The sequence below is a fragment of the Pseudophryne corroboree genome, chromosome 6, assembly GCF_028390025.1.
Source record: "Pseudophryne corroboree isolate aPseCor3 chromosome 6, aPseCor3.hap2, whole genome shotgun sequence".
NCBI classification, from domain to species: Eukaryota; Metazoa; Chordata; class Amphibia; order Anura; family Myobatrachidae; genus Pseudophryne; species Pseudophryne corroboree.
In genome coordinates this window covers 812,465,388-812,487,744 of record NC_086449.1, presented here as the reverse complement: position 1 = coordinate 812,487,744, position 22,357 = coordinate 812,465,388, and the positions used below count along the sequence as shown (strand labels likewise).

Below are 22,357 nucleotides of genomic sequence, written 5' to 3'. Positions count from 1 at the left end.
AAGACAGAGAAATAAGCACTGCCACAAAGCAATAAATAGACACACGGCGGTGTCTGTCAAGAAAAAGAAAAAAATACACAATATACTGCGAACAACACAAGTAACAGGACACACGGTGGTGTCTCAAGAAATGAAACCAAACAACGAAAAATAGTCAAACAAATGTACAATATAGGACATCACAGGAAGCATCCCAGACGAAAGTCTTCATTAAGGCCAAAAGGAGTTAATGAATTTAGTCTATGTATCCATTGTAGCTCTCTCTGTAACAGAATTCTGTCACGGTCTCCGCCACGTTGTAGGGGCAGAATCTGATCAATAATACAACCGGTAAATTTGTGAAGTCCCTTGAGGTGTCTTTAGAAGTTAAACATTTCTTGATGGAGGAGCGGTGCTGGCTAAGCCGCTCTTTCAACATTCTGCTCGTTTTTCCAACATAGAGGCAATTGCATGGGCATCTCAGAGTGTAGACTACGAATCTACTGTTGCAGTCCAACCTGTATTTAATTGAATATTCTTTCACATCGAAGGGGTTTTTGAAACGATTGCTCAATATCAGATATGGACAATTAGAGCATCCCGTGCATTTAAATACTCCTGGTTTTAAAGTTAGCCAGTTGGATATCTTGTTTGTTTTCCATTGAGTGAAGTCTGTTTTGACCAAAAGGTCCTTGAGATTGGGTCCCCATCTATAAGCAAATCTTGGTAATGAAGATAAAACCCGACTAAGTGTGTATCACTGGAAATCAAATGCCAATGTTCTCTGATCTTGTTGCGTATATATCACGATCCATGCAGTTTCTCCTCCGTGCCTGGGGTGGCGCCCTCTTCTCTGGTGCTCAGCACTCTGCTCTGTATCTGCAGTTTGGTAATTAGCTGTGAGCAGCACCTGAACTCACTATTTAGGCCAGCCACACAGGCTTCCAGTTGCCAGTTCATCGTGTCAAGGTTGTTCCTGTTCCTGGTTATGCTGGTCGCTACTGCTAATATCATCCATAGTACTGCCGGGCCCCAACAGCTATCCTGTGTAGCTACTCTGCTACAGTGCAATCCTGTTATCCTGCTGTGTTGCATGCTCTACCACAGTGCAATCCTGCATTCTCTGCTCAAGTGCATCCTGCTACGGTGCTAACCTTCTACAGTGCATCCTGCAACCCTGCATTCTCCGCTCTAGTGCATGCTAACCTACAGTGCAATCCTGCAACCCTGCATTCTCTGCTCAAGTGCATCCTGCTGTGGTGCTAACCTTCTACAGTGCAATCCTGCATTCTCTGTTCAAGTGCATCCTGCTATCGTGCTAACCTTCTACAGTGCAATCCTGCAACCCTGCATTCTCTGCTCAAGTGCATCCTGCTATGGTGCTAATTCTGCTGCAGAAAAATCCTATTACAGTGTCTATACAGTCTACAGTGTTACAAGTGCCTTGACAGTCCACAGTGTCTCAAGTATTTCCACAGTCTACAGCGTTTTCATGTAATCACAGTCTTCTGTTTTCCTGTGTACCCACACTTTCCAGCGTCTCTGTTTCCTCAGTTCCCAGCATCACAAGTGAGTTTCCAATCCCAGCATCACAAGTGTGTTCCCAAGTATCCAGTACTGCCAAGTACTTCCCAGACTCCCAGTATTGCAAGTTCAACTTCAGTTCTCCCTTATATTTTGTTTTCTCCAATCATTACTGGTTTTTACTTATTGTTTACAGTTGTACACTGCTTTTCCCTGTATAAATAAACCTGCTGTTGTACCGAGAACATCAGTCCCTGTGAATATGTTCCTACAGAGGAAATTCCAAACGGTTTCTGACAGTATAAAGGCAGATGCCGTGGTGTACATACTACAGAAATTTAGTCTGTCTTGATTCAGACTGGTGGAATAATCATCTTTTTTGTGTAGAAGATCATCTCTTTTGAGTTGTCCAATCCTGGTTAGGGCATTGTCAATCTCCTTCTTGGAATATCCCCTGTCCAAAAATCGCTGACACATGGATTTCAGTGCAATCGGTATTTCAGTAGGTGATACGTATCACTCTCAATAATTGGGAAAAGGGTAAACCCCTTTTGAGAGGTGCCGGGTGGAAGCTTAAGTGCAACAAAAGAGTATTCCTATCAGAGTCATTGCTGTAGATTGAAGTGAGCAATCTGTTGTTCTCCTTTTTGATGGTTAAAAAGTTGATATATGTCTTGCTGAAGGCCAGACTAAATCTGATGGTTCCAGGGAGTGCATTGAGTTCATTGATGAATGCAAGAAGAGTGTCTTCACTGCCTTGCCATATAAAAAATAAGTAATCTATATAGCGCACGTAAAATGCTAAAAAATGGCAGACGCGCAAATTTCCCGTGATGTGCACCTGCTCGTATGCCACCATAAAAATGTTGGCATAGGAGGGCGCCATGTTCGAACCCATAGCAGCCCCCTGCTTTTGCAAGAAAGAAACGTTTTAAAAAAGAAAATAGTTTTTGTTCAGAATGACATCGATGAGAAGCATCATAAAGGATAGAGGAGGTCCAAAATATGACTCATTGTTGCTAAGGAGATCCCTGCATGACTCCATGCCCTGCGTGTGTGGAATATTGGTGTAGAGACTAGAAACATCAAGTGTAACAAGCAAGGTATCCTCTGTGATGTTTTGTACACTTTCCAATTGCCTTAAGAAGTCAGATGTGTCTTCTATATAGCTGGCTGTTTGCCTAACAAGTGGCTGTAGGTAAAAATCGACTAGTTGGGAGAGGGGCTGACACAAAGATCCCCTGGCTGAAATAATAGGTCGTCCCGGTGGCTGGGTTAACGACTTGTGTATTTTGGGAAGGGTATAAAGAAAATGAATCTTTGGGTGTGCAGTGATCAAAAATTCAGCAGTGTTCTTGCTGATGTAACCATTACTGTGTCCCAATTGGATAATAGAGTCAATCTCAGCTTTGTATGGCCCTGTGGGGTCATAGCTAAGTTTCTGATAACACGTTGCATCTGCAAGTTGATTCTTGGCTTCCCATATATAGTAGTCATAATCAAGTAGCACAATTCCTCCCCCTTTGTCCGCGGCCCTGATGACCAGTTGTGTGTCCTTACGTAATGATTCAATTGCTTTTCTTTCACCCAGGTTGATGTTATAATGAGAAATTCTTTGATTGGTGACGTATGGGATAGTGTCCCTTTTGAGCACCCTCATGAAGGTCTGTATTGAAGAATTTTGTGATGGTGGATCGAACACGCTTGTTTTTTTCAGAGGACATGTGGAGGCTATTGAAGATGCTGTCGCGATATCAGAATTTTCCACAGAGAAGGAATCTTTAAGACGTAACTGTCTGCCAAATTTATAAAGATCCACCTGCCATTTGAACTCATTCTGAACCACTGTGGGAATAAATGATAGGCCTTTGCTCAAAATGGACAGCTCATCCGGTGAGAGGGAGTGTTTGGAGAGATTAAATACTTCCATTTCTAGCTTAGTTGTTGCTGTCTTTTCTTTTCTCTTTCTCCCACCTCGGCGGGTGGGTACAGCGGGATTTTTGGAGGTCTCCTATTCCTGTCAGGTCTTGCGAGATATGTGGGATATTGACCAGAGGTAGATGGAACGTCAGAATCACTTGCTGAACTATGAGACTGGCTTTCAAGGTCCGTGAATGGTTGTGTAGGTCTTCTGCCACGCCGGAATTGGGGTTTGTATCTCCGGGGTTCACTGCAATATATTTATATGTATATATGTAGGGGGGAATTCAAATGTTTGAAAAGTCGGTTGGGTGTCTGTTTTTTCCTGTCTACTAGATAGGAAAAAAACAGACGCCCAACTGACTTTTCAAACAACTGAATATCCCCCATTGAGTCTATGCACTTTTCCGCCCTCAGCTAGTCCCACTCTGCTAGTCCCACTTTTCTGCCCTCTTCTAGTTCCACTTGTCCACACTCTGCTAGTCCCACTCTGCTGTACTTAAAATGGTCATTAGGACATAGAACCTGTTGTTAATTTGTGAATCCCACCACTGGGCTCTCCCCCTACTCAAACACTCAGTACCAGTGATCCAGCGTGTGACAGACCGGAGGAGCTGTGTGAGGCTGCTGCTGCTTCTTATGCAGAGGAAGGCGCCAAAATGCCGCTGAGCCCGCTCTGATACAGCTCCACCCCCCGTAATGGTGCCGGAGCTACTGTTACATATTTATACTGGCTATGTCTCCTAAATGTGCTGTAGTGTCACATAAATGTTAAGTACAGCAAATGTCAGCCAGTGTCATGCAGGGGCTACAGCAGGGACGCTCTAGCGAGAAACCCTGTAGATCTGAGAACCAATGCCGTCTGGGCCACACTGGAGCTATGAGAAGTAGGATTCCTCCTTCCTACTTGAACTTCCGTATTACTCTGGGCAGGAGTGACACCGGAGGGAACACGTACGGCAGCCTAAAGTTCCATAGAATTGCCAGTGTGTCCACGAACGGTGCTTGAGGATCCCTTGTTCTTACTCCGATGACCTGAACCTTGTGATTGTGTCGAGATGCCATCAGGTCTACGTCTGGTAGGCCCCACTTATCCACTAGGAGTTGAAATACTTCTGGATGAAGGCTCCACTCTCTGGCGTGTATGTCCTGACGACTGAGGAAGCCCGCTTCCCAGTTGAAGACGCTCAGAATGAACACTGCCGATATGGCAGGCAGATGGCGTTCCGCCCATTGAAGAATCTTTGACCCTTCCATCATTGCCATGCGGCTTCGAGTGCTGCCTTGATGATTTATGTACGCCACCGTGGTGGCGTTGTCCGACTGTACTTGAACAGCCCTGTTCTGTACCAGATTCTGGGCCAGTTTCAGAGCATTGAACACTGCCCGTAACTCCAGAATGTTTAACTTTCAAGCAACCCTCCACACGCTTTTCCGTCGGCTCCTTGAGAGAAGTGATGGTAGTGACAGGCAGAGCAGACGACACAACCAGCCGAGCGATTTGCGAGTCCACCGTCGGTGGCGTTTCCCAATTTTTGCTCAACTCTGCCGCAAGGTGATAACGAGCTAGCATCTTCTTGTGCGGGGTGAATTTCTTTCCTGGGTTCTCCCAGGATTCCTGATGTATGTCAACCAAATGGTCAGAATGAGGTAAAACCAATTTAGTAACCTTCTGATGTTTAAATCTATCCGGTTTCTTAGATGTACTGTAGTAGCAGGCTCAGGATCATCATCAATCTGAACAATGAGCCTGATAGCCTCTAAGAGATCAGGAACATCCACCTGTGAAGCAGTTTCCCCATCAGAAACGTCATGATCAGAATCTGTGGGGTCAGTATACACGCCATCTTCCTCGGAAGAGGTATCCGGAACAGGAGTGGATTGAGAGGAAGTAACAGCCCGCTTAGAGGACTTCTTAGGTTTAGTCTTAGGCGGGCGAGGGTCAGGAATACATTTATCCAAAGAGTTATTCAAGTGCTGTAACTGAGTGAACAGAGCATCTGTCCATGGCGGATTAACCGCAGGGACCATATAAGGCTGAGAAGGCATAGGAGGTCCCATAGGGGGTGCAAGTCTAGTTACCAGCGTAGTCAGTAAATTAGAAAATAGGATTTTAATATACCTACCGGTAAATCCTTTTCTCGTAGTCCGTAGAGGATGCTGGGGTCCATTTAGTACCATGGGGTATAGATGGATCCACAGGAGCAACGAGCATGAATAACTTTACAGCAACTGCTGAATAACAACTTAACACGTGATAATTGTGTAAAAAGAAAATATATAATGCAGAAAAAAAGGAGCACTGGGTGGGCGCCCAGCATCCTCTACGGACTACAAGAAAAGGATTTACCGGTAGGTATATTAAAATCCTATTTTCTCTAACGTCCTAGAGGATGCTGGGGTCCATTTAGTACCATGAGGATGTACCAAAGCTCCCAGTACGGGCGGGAGAGTGCGGATGTTCCTGCAAAACTGACTGGCCAAATTTAAGGTTGTCAGCAGCCAAGGTGTGAAACTTGTAAAACTTAGCAAACATGTTTGCCCCTGACCAAGTAGCTGCTCTGCAAAGCTGTAAAGCCGAGACACCCCGGGCAGCCGCCCAGGAAGAACCCACTTTCCTCATAGAGTGGGCCTTTACCGAACTCGGTATCGGCAATCCTGCCGTGGAATGAGCATGCTGAATCGTACATCTGATCCAGCGTGCAATCGTCTGCTTAGAAGCAGGACACCCAATCTTGTTGGGATCATACAGGATAAACAATGCTTCTGTTTTCCTTATACGAGCTGTTCTCGTGACATAAGTCTTCAAAGCTCTGACCACATCCAAGGCCTTTGAAACAGCTGAGGTGTCAGTAGCCACTGGCACCACAATAGGTTGGTTCATATGGAAAGGAGACACAGCCTTTGGAAGAAATCTCTGACACGTTTAGTTCAGCCTTATCTTCATGAAAGATCAAATAAGGGCTCTTGTGAGACAAGGCCCCTAACTCAGACACCCGCCTTGCGGATGCCAAGGCCAACAGCATGACCACTTTCCAAGTGAGAAACTTTAACTCAACCTCTTGCAGAGGTTCAAACTAATCCGATTGAAGGAACTGCAACATCACGTTAAGATCCCATGGTGGCGTAGGAGGCACAAATGGTGGTTGGATGCGCAGAACCCCCTTCACGAATGTCTGAACCTCAGGAAGGGAAGCCAACTGTTTCTGAAAGAAAATGGACAAGGCCGAAATTTGGACCTTGATAGATCCCAATCTTAAGCCTGCATCCACACCGGCCTGTAGAAATAGGAGAAGACGTCCTAATTGAAACTCCACCGTTGGAGAATTCTTGGATTCACACCAAGATACATATTTTTTCCAAATACGATGGTAATGTCTAGACATTACTCCTTTCCTGGCCTGAATAAGTGTGGGAATTACTTTGTTGGGAATACCCTTTTGGGCTAGGATCTGGCGCTCAACAGCCATGCCGTGGTAAGTCTTGATAAACAAACGGTCCCTGCTGAAGCAGGTCCTCGCGAAGAGGAAGAGGCCGAGGATCTTCTATCAGTAACTCCTAAAGATCTGGAAACCAAGCCCTCCTTGGCCAGTCTCGGACAATGAGGATCGCCCAAACTTTTGCTCTTTTTATGATCTTGAGAATTTTTGGTATTAGTGGAAGTGGAGGGAACACATACACCGACTGGAACTCCCACTGGGTCACCAGTGCATCCACTGCTATTGCTTGTGGGTCTCTCGACCTGGAACAGTATTTCTGAAGCTTCTTGTTGAGACGAGATGCCATCATGTCTACTTGAGGAACGCCCCAATGACTTCCTATCTCTGCAAAGACTTTTTGGTGGAGGCCCCATTCTCCTGGATGGAGATCGTGTCTGCTAAGGAAGTCCGCTTCCCAGTTGTCCACTCCCGGAATGAAGACTGCTGACAGAGCTCTTGCATGTCTTTCTGCCCAGAGGAGTATTTTTGTCACCTCTGCCATTGCCGCTCTGCTTTTCGTTCCGCCCTGACGGTTTATGTAAGCCAATGCTTTTACATTGTCTGATTGGTTCTGTATGGGACGATCTTGAAGAAGATGCGCTGCTTGTAGAAGGCTGTTGTAAACGGCTGTCAATTCCAGAATGTTTATGTGAAGAAGTGTTTCTTGACTTGACCATCTTCCTTGGAAGGTTTCCCCTTGCGTGACTGCTCCCCAACCTCGGAGACTTGCATCCGTGGTCACTAGAATCCAGGCTTGAATCCCGAACCTGCGTCCCTGTAGGAGGTGAGAACTGCGTAGCCACCACAGGAGCGAGATTCTGGCTTTTGCCAACAGGAGTATCCTCTGGTGCATGTGTAGATGCGATCCGGACCACTGGAACACCCTGGCATGGAATCGGCCATACTGTACAGCCTCGTAGGCTGCTACCATCTTCCCCAGCAGGCGGATCCACTGATGAATCGACACACGTGCTGGTTTCAAAATTGTTTGACCATCTTCTGGATTTCCAGAGCCTTTTCCACCGGTAAAAATACTTTCTGTACCTCGGTGTCCAGTATCATTCCCAGAAATTATAATCTCATCGTCGGTTCCAACTGTGATTTTGGAAAGTTTATGATCCAACCGTGCTGTTGAAGCACCGTCAGGGATAGTGCAATGTTCTGCACTAACTTCTCCCTGGATCTCACTTTTATCAGGAGATCATCCAGGTAAGGAATTATGTTGACTCCTTTCTTGCGAAGGAGAACCATCATCTCTGCCATCACCTTGGTGAATACTCTAGGTGCTGTGGAGAGCCCGAATGGCAATGTCTGGAACTGGTAGTGGCAGTCCTGAAACGCAAACCTCAGGTATTTTTTTGGATGTGGAAGGTAAATGGAAACATGCAAGTAAGCATCCTTGATGTCCACCGACAACATAAATTCCTTCTCCTCCAAGCAGGAGATTACTGCTCTCAGGGACTCCATCTTGAATTTTACCCTTTTAGGTAAAGATTCAACGATTTTAGGTTTAAAATCGGTCTGACCGAGCCTTCCGGCTTCGGTACCACAAACAGTCTTGAATAAAACCCTTTTTCCTGTTGTAGCCAAGGGACCAAGGTAATTATCTCGTCCTGACATGATTTCTGTATTGCTTCCGTTATATTTCTTCTGTCTTGAACAGAAACTGGTAAGGCTGATTTGAAAAATCGGCATGGGGGGAGATCTTGAAACTGTAACTTGTAAACTTGGGATACTATTTGTAGTATCCAAGGATCCAGATCTGATTGTACCCAGATCCAGCTGAAGAGTTTTAGATGAGCCCCCACCTGAGCGGACTCCCGTAGGGGAGCCCTAGCGTCATGCTGTGGTTTTAGCAGGAGCAGCGGCTGACTTCTGCTCCTGCGATCCTGATGCTGTTGTAGGTTTCCTACCTCTTCCCCGCCCTCTTCCTGTGAAGAAGGGGGTACCTTTGGCTTTTTTGTGTTTGTTGGGCCGAAAGGACTGCATCGGATGCGAATGATATGCTTTCTTTGCAGGTGCCGCTGCACAAGGAAGAAATGCTGATTTACCTGAGGTAGTCGTTGAAATCATGGCATCCAGCTGGTCCCCAAATAGCGCCTCACCCTTGTAGGGGAGCGCTTCAATATTCCTTTTTGATTCTGCATCTGCATTCCATTAGCGAATCCACAGTGCTCTGCGAGCTGAAATTGCCATAGATCCTAATAAACCAATATCCTTCATAGCTTCCACCAAGTATCCTACAGAATCCTTTGTGACCGAGAGTTAAGACCATATCATCCTTATCAACTGTGTCTATATTTGCTAGTAAGTTGTTTGACCATTTTTCAATAGCGTTACCTACCCATGCACAAGCAATGGTGGGCCTGAGTAACGTACTGGTAGCCATATAAAGGGATTTTAAGGTCGTCTCTAACTTACGGTTAGCAGGCTCCTTTAATGAAGCCGACCCTGGGGCAGGTAAAATGATTTTCTTAGACAACCTAGAAACTGAGGTGTCTACCATGGGGGGTGACTCCCATCTTTTCCTGTCTTCTTCAGGAAAGGGGTATGCTAAACGTATTCTTCTAGGAATATGAAATTTCTTTTGTGGGTTAGACCAGGATTTTTCAAAGAATGTATTCAATTCCTTTGAAGGAGGAAAAGTTATCACTGGTTTCTTATTTAATGTTAAAATAAGCCTTTTCCTCAGGTTCAGGTATTGTTTCTGTAATCTCTAACACCTCCCTAATAGCAATTATCATACATTGAATGCTTTTTGCTAACTTGGGGTCCACCCCTCTCAAATCCCCAGTGTCGACACCCGTGTCGGAATCTGTGTCTGTGTCACCTTGCATAATCTGCGCAAGTGACCTTTTTTTGGGAATTTGAGGGGTCCCGTGTGGATGACGTGGAGGGACCAGCAAATAGTACATCCTCCCCTGACTTTCTCCAGTATTTTGTCTGTTTTTCAGACTCAGAGAATTTTCTAGAAAGCTTTGACATATTACTTTGTAATTTTCTCACCCACTCTGGCTCCTTCTGTGAGGAAAGGGCCACCACATTACACTCCTGCGTATCTAAAATGGCTTCCTCAGGGGAAGAGCTCTTTCCATTGTCTGACATGTCACAGACGTGCACTTTCTTACCACAATCATACAGGGAAGCTATCGGTGACAGACCCACATTAAAATCTGCAAAAAATTGTATACCAACAGGTAATAGATCGGGCGCTTAAGGTTGCTGCACCTCTAATGCTGCTGCTAATTATAGTGGGGTAGTCACACCCAATTAAATCAAAACACAAACAAACAAATAGCAGCGCTGATAAACTTGCTAATACATACGGATTGAGTGAAAAATATTCAATTTAATATAGACGGCAATCATTAGCCTATTAAAACCAACATACACAACTCATAAAAATAATTAAAATGGGTCTCAATTATAATTGCCTCTAATAAACAGTCCGTTCCTATTTAATGAACTGGATAAGCAGATGTATAATGCATAGAAAGAGAGACTGACTGCGCAGTCTACCATCCAACTTTACCAATACCGCTAGAGGTGAAGTCCCTTGGTAGTTTGTTTGTAAGTGTCCAAGCGGAACTGTCATCCTTGGGTCATCACTTGCCAAATTTATTGCCTATATCCGGACCAGAACTGGACTTCCACCCTTGCAGATAAAATAAGGAAAGATTTTTTTACATCCTACAACTTCCAACCTAAGGAAAAGGACACCGCAAAGCATTGAGGAATCCGCTTGGACACTTACAAACAAACTACCAAGGGACTTCACCTCTAGCGGTATTGGTAAAGTTGGATGGTAGACTGCGCAGTCAGTCTCTCTTTCTATGCATTATACATCTGCTTATCCAGTTCATTAAATAGGAACGGACTGTTTATTAGAGGCAATTATAATTGAGACCCATTTTAATTATTTTTATGAGTTGTGTATGTTGGTTTTAATAGGCTAATGATTGCCGTCTATATTAAATTGAATATTTTTCACTCAATCCGTATGTAATAGCAAGTTTATCACCACATTAAAATCTGTAAGAGAAACGCAGAGAGATTTGCCAGCTCACACACTGCGCCCTATATGATGAGAATTGTATATGTATATTTATTATACAAAACCTTCAGCGCTTTATTTCCAAATTAGGCAAGCTCACCTAATGTAACAAACACTCCTCCCTCTCTATAACACCCTGGTACTTGTTTCAGCGTTGTTATGAGGAGGAAACAGTCACTGTCAGTAAGTAAGTGTCTGGCAAGTCTGAGGAGAAGCCCCGCCCTTCCTGCCTCAGCAACAATGATTTTCATACTGGCCGGGGTTTGTAAATCAGAGGCTACACATATATTTACCGTTTTGCCAGTGAGAGTAAGGATTTTCCATGCAGCTCAGGGTGCCCCCCTCCACGCCCTGCACCCTGTGTTGTGAAGGGCTGTGTGTTTTGAGATGCATGCTCGCGCAGCGTCCCGCCGCTGCGCTGTACCTTTTTGCCGCCAACGATGACCGGAGGGTCCCTCTCTTGTAGGTCTCCGGTGATATACTCACCACTCTTCTGACTTCTGGCTGTGTTAGGGGGTGGCGGCAGTGCTGTGGGAGTGAGCGCTAGCCAGGCTTGGGCTGTGTTCAGTACCCCTCAGGAGCTAATGGTGTCCTGTCAGCGGAAGCAGAGCCATGAAACTTAATGAGAAGTTGGTTCCTATTTCCTCCCCTAAGTCCCACGAAGCAGGAAAGCTGTTGCCAGCAGCTTCCCTGTAAAATAAAAAACCTAATAAAGTCTTTTCCAGTAGAACTCTGTAGAGCTCCACTAGCATGCGTCCAGTCTCACCGGGCACATTTTCTTAACTGAGGTCTGGAGGAGGGGCATAGAGGGAGGAGTTTTAAGTCTTAAAGTGCCGAAGGCTCCTGCAGACCCGTCTATACGCCATGGTACAAAATAGACCCCAGCATCCTCTAGGACGTTAGTGAAAAGGCTGACCAGGGCGGGCCCTGATGTGCCCCCGTTGCTACAAACTGACTGGGGGGGTACAGGAACCCCAAAACCTGAACCCTCCGCAGCCATGTTATCCTCTAATGCATCCGAGACATCATAACTGCGCACAGCGGAATCAGTCCCAGACCCATCGCCCCCTGTACCTGACATAGGGGGTAATTCCAAGTTGATCGCAGCAGGATTTTTTATAGCAATTGGGCAAAACCATGTGCACTGCAGGGGAGGCAGATATAACATGTGCAGAGAGAGTTAGATTTGGGTGTGGTGTGTTCAATCTGCAATCTAATTTGCAGTGTAAAAATAAAGCAGCCAGTATTTACCCTGCACAGAAATAAAATAACCCACCCAAATCTAACTCTTTCTGCACATGTTATATCTGCCTCCCCTGCAGTGTACATGGTTTTGCCCAATTGCTATCAAAAATCCTGCTGCGATCAACTTGGAATTACCCCCATAATATGAAAGCTTATACTACGGGCGACACAGTACAATATCAGGAGATAGGATACCTAACACAAACCCCCCCGTGCAGTGTGACGGCACAAACAGAGGATTTCTGAGGTAAAATGTGACTGAAAAATACAAAATATGTATATCCTGTGAAATACCTTTATTATCTAATAACCCTGATGCACGTATTCCCCTCAGGTTACAGAATATAGGGATAGCAGTAGGAGTGAGAAACACGGAGTAGAGATCACACAGCAGCTATATGCACACACACACAGAGTCACATGTACAATGCAGGAATTATGACAAACAATAAAACTACACTGGACTAGCAATAAGTAATTACAGAGTAAGGCTATGTATATAAACAGATATATCAATGCACAGTAAAAACTGGATGTATATCACAAGGTACTTGTACTAAATAACCCTGAAGTATGCATTTGTTCTTAACTAACACTGTCTAAACGAAATGTAGAATACTTAAGTGTCCTGTAAATGCACAGCGCTGATGATGCAGGCGGCTTTACAGAGGAGACATCGCCCAGCAGTCCCAGAATCAGCGCAGCTTGTGTGTAATGGCGCCCAAACGCTGACAGGGAGTGAGGGAGACAGAGAGATGCAGCTCCAGGGCGGGAACATTTACTCTAAATGGCGCCCAGGGGCTGGGGGATGGGCTACAGGTTAGAGCCTTATCCCCTTGCTGGACTTCACCACCGGGTACTGCGGGCCTTAATAAACTGGTTTATGAGGTAACCCGACCTGTGCCCTTGCCTTGGTGGTCTAGTGGCGTCCCTGTACCAACATAGTGTCCACGCCAGTGCGCGCGGCCCGCCTCCTAATGGCCACGCCGGATCGCGATTTTCAGCAGGTCCCGCTTGGGGGACCCTCTTACCTCCTCCCTGAGTTGGGCCACGCGATCCTGGAGAATCCCTGTGTGTGCCCTGGGTGAAGAACCGGAGCCTCCGCTGTAAGTACCCAGCAACCAGGAAACGCGGGCGTATACAGCGTCTCTGGGGGAGGTGATGGAGCTGCAGCAGGAGATGTCTGAATGACATCTAGCACTCAGAGTGCCTCTGCTGCAGCCCTTGAAGTCTTCTATTTATTCTTTAAAAAGCTCTTCTCAGGGCTGCTGGAGCAGCCCCTACCTGTTAGTGTCCTGCACTGCAGCACCAACTTACAAACTGAGCTCCTGTGCACGGAGGCGGGGTTATATAGGAGGCGGCGCTGAGCATCTTGGGAACAGTCAAAGCTTTTAGCCTGTTGGTGCCTCGGATAAAGATCCTACTCTACACCCCAATGTTATTCCCTGTGGAATACTAGTGTACCCCGCTGCGCATATATATATATATATATATATATATATATATATATATCTATCTATCTGTGGAACTTATAAGATGCCACCTTCGCACTTTTGCACCTGATGGGCTGGGTGTTGTGTGTGTGTGTGTGTGTGTGTGGGGGGGGGGGGGGGGGGGGGGGCACGCTGAAGATTTGTCTAGGGAGCTGAGAAACTTTGCACCGGCCCTGGTCAAGGACCTTCCAGGGTGAGGACCAGGATGTTCATCTGGCTCATGTGAAGAGAGTGCGTAAAGTGAAGATTGTAGAAATTGGAATTAAGATGGTAAACAAAATCAAGAGCAAATAATACATAGATCATCTATGTAATGGCCATAGAGGACCAGGTGTGTGCTGAACGCACCATTCCATATAAGATGGTCTTCCACCTCCCCCATAAAAGGTTGGCGTAGCGCGGCGTGAACCTTGTCCCAATGGCTTTCCCCATCATCTGTAAATAGAATGTGTCAAAGAAAGATAAGCAATTGTGATGAAGAATAAAAGCAAAAGAATGTAGTAGAAAAATCCTGTCTCTGTTATATCACCCGTCCTAGCTTCTTCAAGAAATACATATTGGGGGTCATTCCGAGTTGTTCGTTCGTTATTTTTTTGTCGCAACGGAGAGAATAGTCGCTAATGCGCATGCGCAATGTCCGCAGTGCGACTGCGCCAAGTAAATTTGCTATGCAGTTAGGAATTTTACTCACGGCATTACGAGGTTTTTTCTTCGTTCTGGTGATCGTAATGTGATTGACAGGAAGTGGGTGTTTCTGGGCGGAAACTGGTCGTTTTATGGGAGTGTGTGAAAAAACGCTACAGTTTCTGGGAAAAACGCAGGAGTGGCTGGAGAAACGGGGGAGTGTCTGGGCGAACACTGGGTGTGTTTGTGACGTCAAACCAGGAACGACAAGCACTGAACTGATCGCAGTTGCCGAGTAAGGGTGCATACACACGGTGAGATTCGGACTTATCCGATTCTCACCGTGCGACAGGGGGCCGGGTCGGCACTTAGCCAGTATCGCAAGCACATAATGAGTGTGCTTGCGATGCTGGCTATGTGCGATGTCAATCCTGACTATCTCTTCTATAGAGATAGTCAGGATTGACTTGCCTGCACAGCCTATTTTTTCGTCCGATGCCGACCGCGCGGGGCCGCGCATCGGCATCGGATCGGGATCGCAAGGTGACTGTCACCTTGCGATCTGCACTATCTTTTCTTCCGATTCTGACTATATAGTCAGAATCGGAAGAAAATATCGACCCGTGTGTACACACCTTAAGTGTGGAGCTACTCAGAAACTGCTAAGAAGTGTCTATTCGCAATTCTGCAAATTTTTCGTTCACAATTTTAATATGCTAAGATTCACTCCCAGTAGGCGGCGGCTTAGCGTGTGCAAAGCTGCTTAAAGCAGCTTGAGAGCGAACAACTCGGAATGACCCCCATAGTTCTGACAAGAATCCCTAACTTTTTATAGAACAGTGGATTATCAAGCTGCCTTCTCGCTACTTGTATATAGGGGTTGATTCTAAATTGGTCGCTGATGTGGCTGCAACACAGTTTGCAGATGGAGGCAAACTGCGCATGTGCATCAGCCACATCACGGCTGTGCAACTTTACACATTGCAGACGCATCCCTGAAGGATGCGGCCGCAATGTGACTGACAGTGGTAGACGTTTGCAGTACGGCGACGCGGCATTGGGGGGAGGGTCAGGACCGTTTTCAGGGTGGCTGTGTGACATCACACGCAGCCGTTCTGATTGACAAAATGGCGGCCGACTGCCTGACAGCACAGCCAGGCTGCGCTGCCAGAGGTCAACCTTAGTTTGATGCATCCACAATCTAATTATGGGAGGCGGCCTGTCACACATGCTGGGCAGCCTTGCATGTGAGATGAACGCAGATCTGCCTGCGTATGCGGTGATCTGCGCTCATCTCCGAATCAGACCAAAGTCTCTTGTATTCTGGACAACCTTCTGTATGATTGCAACTAAACTCATTTAGGACCCCATCTATCAGTGAATTTTTGAGGCTTAGTCCTCGCACACTCCCATTTTCAGGGATTAACCACAAATATTCAGCATTCCCTGAATGTATGATATCTCCAATACCTGCTGCAACCCCTCCATTCCCACCGGCAGCTGCAGTCCCCATTAGTTTCTATGGGGGATGTGATGCTGCCCAATTGACCAACTTCCAGAATTCCAAACATTACGGAGATTGGTCCCCACAGCTACCGCTATCTGAAGATGGCAGTAGCCCATTGTAGCCTATAGGCGACACATTGCATAATTAGCCAGCGGAGGATTCCTCCGGAACCGGGCCGCGTAGTAGCCGCAGCAGCACACTTAGCTCATCGCAAGGATGTGCTTCTTTCCGAGCCTCTGTCCCTGCAGGTGCTGCATAATACCTTCACCCAGAGTAATCGCATATTGCACCCACATCGCATTTCATATGTGATTATTAATAAATGGGGCCCTTACAGAAAGTAAAGGAAACGGTCATTAGAACAGTCCTTACTATGGCCCTCATTCCGAGTTGTTCGCTCGCAAGCTGCTTTTAGCAGCTTTGCACACGCTAAGCCGCCGCCTACTGGGAGTGAATCTTAGCTTCTCAAAATTGCAAACGACGGATTCGCAATATTGCGATTAGACCTCTTAGCAGTTTCTGAGTAGCTCGAGACTTACTCTTCCATTGCGATCAGTTCAGTCAGTTTCGTTCCTGGTTTGACGTCACAAACACACCCAGCGTTCGTCCAGACACTCCCCCGTTTCTCCAGCCACTCCCGCGTTTTTCCCAGAAAAACCCTCGTAATGCCGTGAGTAAAATACCTAACTGCATAGCAAATTTACTTGGCGCAGTCGCACTGCGGACACTGCGCATGCGCAGTAAGCGGAAAATCGCAAAATAACGAAAATCGGCTACGAGCGAACAACTCGGAATGACCACCTATGTAACCACATATTTCTTACATGGTTTCTTTATGTGCTTGTACCTGTTTTAAAATGGTAGATGCTCGAATCAAGTGGGCTAAGGGACCTTTTCCGTAAAGGGGAGGAGTTATGACGCAAGGGGGAGGAGCTAGGCCAGCGGGATAGTTCCTCCACTATCCACGCCACCAACTATTACCTTTAGTAATCAGGTGGTGAGCGAAGCGGAGCGGAGCAAGCCACCTTGCCCGAAGCGTGGCAAGCGAAGCGAGCCTGCGAGGGTACTTTTCGGGTACCCTGTTCTCCCGTAGCTCCTCCCCCTGGTGACGTAGCTCCTCCCCTAGAAACGTCAGAAGGTCCCTTCAGCCACTCCGATATAGAACCAACCGTTTTAAAATATACTAAGCAATTATATGTCCCAAATGTAATAGCCCATGGTTTACAGCAGCAAATCATTTCAAGGCTCCTGGTACCCAGGTAGCATGTGCCCTGGGTGCCAGATTTGAGTGGGCGCGAGATCGCCACTCAGCTCCCTCAGCCAACTGCAATCAATCCCAACTCATACCGCATTTAGATCGCAAATGCCGGATCCTACCCGGTAAGGGAAACGTGTCCTTACCGGGTGGGATCCGGCATTTGCGCTCCGTTGCAGGCTTTCCGACCCGGCAATATACCGGGTCGGTTGCCATAGCAACGGAGCTCAGCAGCAGCAGCAGGGGCGGGGTGGAGGTGGCGTCGGGAGATGAGCTCATCTCCAGCGCCGCCTCTCCCTATCTTGTGAATGGGAACCGTGTCGCATCGACACGGCTCCCATTCACACCGCAACTGACCCGGTAATCAACCCGGGTAAAACCCTTCTTTTTTACCGGGTTGATTTACCGGGTCAGGCGACCCGCTAAATCACCCAGTGTGCTTTCACATCGCACACTGACCCGGTTCGACACGGCAATATGCCGTGTTGGTACCGGGTTATTTGTGCGATGTGAAAGGGGTATAACTGTGTGGAATCTGTACTTCCTGCTGCTTTGCCGGCATCAAAGATTCTCGGATTGATTATGTGGTCTGCAGCAGTCTAGATCTATCGACTGCAGAGCTGCTGGGCTGCTTCCTGTTCCCGAGCAGCAGCTGCTGTAGATCTCACAGTTGTGTTTATGCTCCCTTCGTGATCAGGACCTGGAAGTGACATAACGAGAGGGCAGAAGAGAACTTCCGCCCTTACAGCACCTAAATGTTTTCTTAGTTTATTTGAGGGTATTTTGTTTTCTCTATGCACCATTGGACGCTCGCCACGCTTCGGGCTCGGTGTCTCGCTTAGCTCGCCACAGGTTACTATTCCAAATAGTTTGTGACATGGACCCAGGGGCTTATGGGAAAGGTCCTCTCCATGAAGGGAAACTAGATGCCTGCTGAAAGCTCAGAGCAGCAGAGCCCACCTCCCAGCAGTCTCCTCTCGTACAGCCTTACACCATGTAGGTACAGTGCTTATTATATGGGTTCTCTATCTGCAGACCTGTCTATACCTGTAGCTGTGCATGCAGCACTCAAGGAGTTACATATGACTGCAATTGCATCATCTCTAGTGCAGTACACAGTCCTCCAGCTGCTTATTAGGGCCCTTTATGGGGCAATGCAGTGGGAGTGTTTTTCATTCACTAAGTTTCTCATACGTCCTAGAGGATGCTGGGGTCGGGACATACTAAAAGGAATGACACTCTGGTCTGCATAAATGGAATGCCAATTGACTATAATGGGAGTAGATTGAACATTTATATATATTTCCAAAAATCTTAAACTTATGAACTATATCTTCAGCACACTTCTTCCTAAGGTGATGTCACATATTATAAATCCAGAATGACGCGGAATGACGGCGGTTTTCTATGGAATGACAGCTGTTTTCTCCACCGCCCCTAAGCAAAATTAGCATGAAAGCAGTGCATATGTCCCATATAAAACCCCCGATTTTTCTATGATCCCCTAAGCGCACACACTAATCCTTTTCCATATGCGTCCGCCTACATTATTAGCCTACTATACATGTCACATAATGCAGAATTATGGCGGTTTGCTATGGAATTACAGGTGTTTTATCCACCGCCCCTAAGCAAAATTAGCATGAAAGCACTGCATATGTCCCATATAAAACCCCCGATTTTTCTATGATCCCCTAAGCGCACACAATAATCCTTTTCCATATGCGTCCGCCTACATTATTAGCCTACTATACATGTCACATAATGTGGAATGACGGCGCTTTGCTATGGAATGACAACTGTTTTATCCACCGCCCCTAAGCAAAATTAGCATGAAAGCACTGCATATGTCCCATATAAAACCCCCGATTTTTCTATGATCCCCTAAGCGCACACACTAATCCTTTTCCATATGTGTCCGCCTACATCTGTAGTCTACTATACATGTCACATAATGTGGAATGACGGCGCTTTGCTATGGAATGACAGGCGTTTTATCCACGGCCCCTAAGCAAAATTAGCATGAAAGCACTGCATATTTCCCATATAAAACCCCCGATTTTTCTATGATCCCCTAAGCGCACACACTAATCCTTTTCCAAACGTGTCCGCCTACATCATTAGCCTACTATACATGTCACATAATGTGGAATGACGGCGCTTTGCTATGGAATGACAGGTGTTTTATCCACCGCCCCTAAGCAAAATTAGCATGAAAGCAGTGCATATGTCCCATATAAAACCCCCGATTTTTCTATGATCCCCTAAGCGCACACAATAATCCTTTTCCATATGCGTCCGCCTACATTATTAGCCTACTATACATGTCACATAATGTGGAATGACGGCGCTTTGCTATGGAATGACAACTGTTTTATCCACCGCCCCTAAGCAAAATTAGCATGAAAGCACTGCATATGTCCCATATAAAACCCCCGATTTTTCTATGATCCCCTAAGCGCACACACTAATCCTTTTCCATATGTGTCCGCCTACATCTGTAGTCTACTATACATGTCACATAATGTGGAATGACGGCGCTTTGCTATGGAATGACAGGCGTTTTATCCACCGCCCCTAAGCAAAATTAGCATGAAAGCACTGCATATTTCCCATATAAAACCCCCGATTTTTCTATGATCCCCTAAGCGCACACACTAATCCTTTTCCAAACGTGTCCGCCTACATCATTAGCCTACTATACATGTCACATAATGTGGAATGACGGCGCTTTGCTATGGAATGACAGGTGTTTTATCCACCGCCCCTAAGCAAAATTAGCATGAAAGCAGTGCATATGTCCCATATAAAACCCCCGATTTTTCTATGATCCCCTAAGCGCACACACTAATCCTTTTCCATATGCGTCCGCCTACATCTGTAGTCTACTATACATGTCACATAATGTGGAATGACGGCGCTTTGCTATGGAATGACAACTGTTTAATCCACCGCCCCTAAGCAAAATTAGCATGAAAGCACTGCATATGTCCCATATAAAACCCCCGATTTTTCTATGATCCCCTAAGCGCACACAATAATCCTTTTCCATATGTGTCCGCCTACATCATTAGCCTACTATACATGTCACATAATGCAGAATTATGGCGGTTTGCTATGGAATGACAGGTGTTTTATCCACCGCCCCTAAGCAAAATTAGCATGAAAGCACTGCATATGTCCCATATAAAACCCCCGATTTTTCTATGATCCCCTAAGCGCACGCAATAATCCTTTTCCATATGCGTCCGCCTACATTATTAGCCTACTATACATGTCACATAATGTGGAATGACGGCGCTTTGCTATGGAATGACAACTGTTTTATCCACCGCCCCTAAGCAAAATTAGCATGAAAGCACTGCATATGTCCCATATAAAACCCCCGATTTTTCTATGATCCCCTAAGCGCACACACTAATCCTTTTCCATATGTGTCCGCCTACATCTGTAGTCTACTATACATGTCACATAATGTGGAATGACGGCGCTTTGCTATGGAATGACAGGCGTTTTATCCACCGCCCCTAAGCAAAATTAGCATGAAAGCACTGCATATTTCCCATATAAAACCCCCGATTTTTCTATGATCCCCTAAGCGCACACAATAATCCTTTTCCATATGCGTCCGCCTACATCTGTAGTCTACTATACATGTCACATAATGTGGAATGACGGCGCTTTGCTATGGAATGACAAATGTTTTATCCACCGCCCCTAAGCAAAATTAGCATGAAAGCACTGCATATGTCCCATATAAAACCCCCGATTTTTCTATGATCCCCTAAGCGCACACAATAATCCTTTTCCATATGCGTCCGCCTACATCATTAGCCTACTATACATGTCACATAATGTGGAATGACGGCGCTTAGCTATGGAATGACAGCTGTTTTATCCACAGCCCCTAAGCAAAATTAGCATGAAAGCACTGCATATGTCCCATATAAAACCCCCGATTTTTCTATGATCCCCTAAGCGCACACACTAATCCTTTTCCATATGCGTCCGCCTACATTATTAGCCTACTATACATGTCACATAATGTGGAATGACGGCGCTTTGCTATGGAATGACAGCTGTTTTATCCACCGCCCCTAAGCAAAATTAGCATGAAAGCAGTGCATATGTCCCATATAAAACCCCCGATTTTTCTATGATCCCCTAAGCGCACACACTAATCCATTTCCATATGCATCCGCCTACATCAATACCCTACTATACATGTCACATAATGCAGAATTATGGCGGTTTTCTATGGAATGACAGCTGCTTTATCCAGCGCCCCTAAGCAAAATTAGCATGAAAGCACTGCATATGTCCCATATAAAACCCCCGATTTTTCTATGATCCCCTAAGCGCACACAATAATCCTTTTCCATATGCGTGCGCCTACATCATTAGCCTACTATACATGTCACATAATGCAGAATTATGGCGGTTTGCTATGGAATGACAGGTGTTTTATCCACCGCCCCTAAGCAAAATTAGCATGAAAGCACTGCATATGTCCCATATAAAACCCCCGATTTTTCTATGATCCCCTAAGCGCACACAATAATCCTTTTCCATATGCGTCCGCCTACATTATTAGCCTACTATACATGTCACATAATGTGGAATGACGGCGCTTTGCTATGGAATGACAACTGTTTTATCCACCGCCCCTAAGCAAAATTAGCATGAAAGCACTGCATATGTCCCATATAAAACCCCCGATTTTTCTATGATCCCCTAAGCGCACACACTAATCCTTTTCCATATGCATCCGCCTACATCAATACCCTACTATACATGTCACATAATGCAGAATTATGGCGGTTTTCTATGGAATGACAGCTGCTTTATCCAGCGCCCCTAAGCAAAATTAGCATGAAAGCACTGCATATGTCCCATATAAAACCCCCGATTTTTCTATGATCCCCTAAGCGCACACAATAATCCTTTTCCATATGCGTGCGCCTACATCATTAGCCTACTATACATGTCACATAATGCAGAATTATGGCGGTTTGCTATGGAATGACAGGTGTTTTATCCACCGCCCCTAAGCAAAATTAGCATGAAAGCACTGCATATGTCCCATATAAACCCCCCGATTTTTCTATGATCCCCTAAGCGCACACACTAATCCTTTTCCATATGCGTCCGCCTACATCTGTAGTCTACTATACATGTCACATAATGTGGAATGACGGCGCTTTGCTATGGAATGACAAATGTTTTATCCACCGCCCCTAAGCAAAATTAGCATGAAAGCACTGCATATGTCCCATA

The 22,357-nt window shown here is 45.9% G+C and overlaps 1 protein-coding gene across 1 annotated transcript in view; it reads left to right on the top strand.

The window, feature by feature from the left end:
* Window positions 1–17,965: 17,965 nt before the first annotated feature.
* The window catches only part of LOC134933680 (E3 ubiquitin/ISG15 ligase TRIM25-like), a 32,563-nt gene continuing 28,171 nt past the window's right edge, over window positions 17,966–22,357 (top strand). Inside the window, exon 1 of the mRNA XM_063929055.1 lies at window positions 17,966–18,076. Within this exon, the coding sequence (XP_063785125.1) occupies window positions 18,007–18,076 (70 nt within the window). The 5' untranslated portion in view covers window positions 17,966–18,006. The remainder of the gene's footprint in view (window positions 18,077–22,357) is intronic.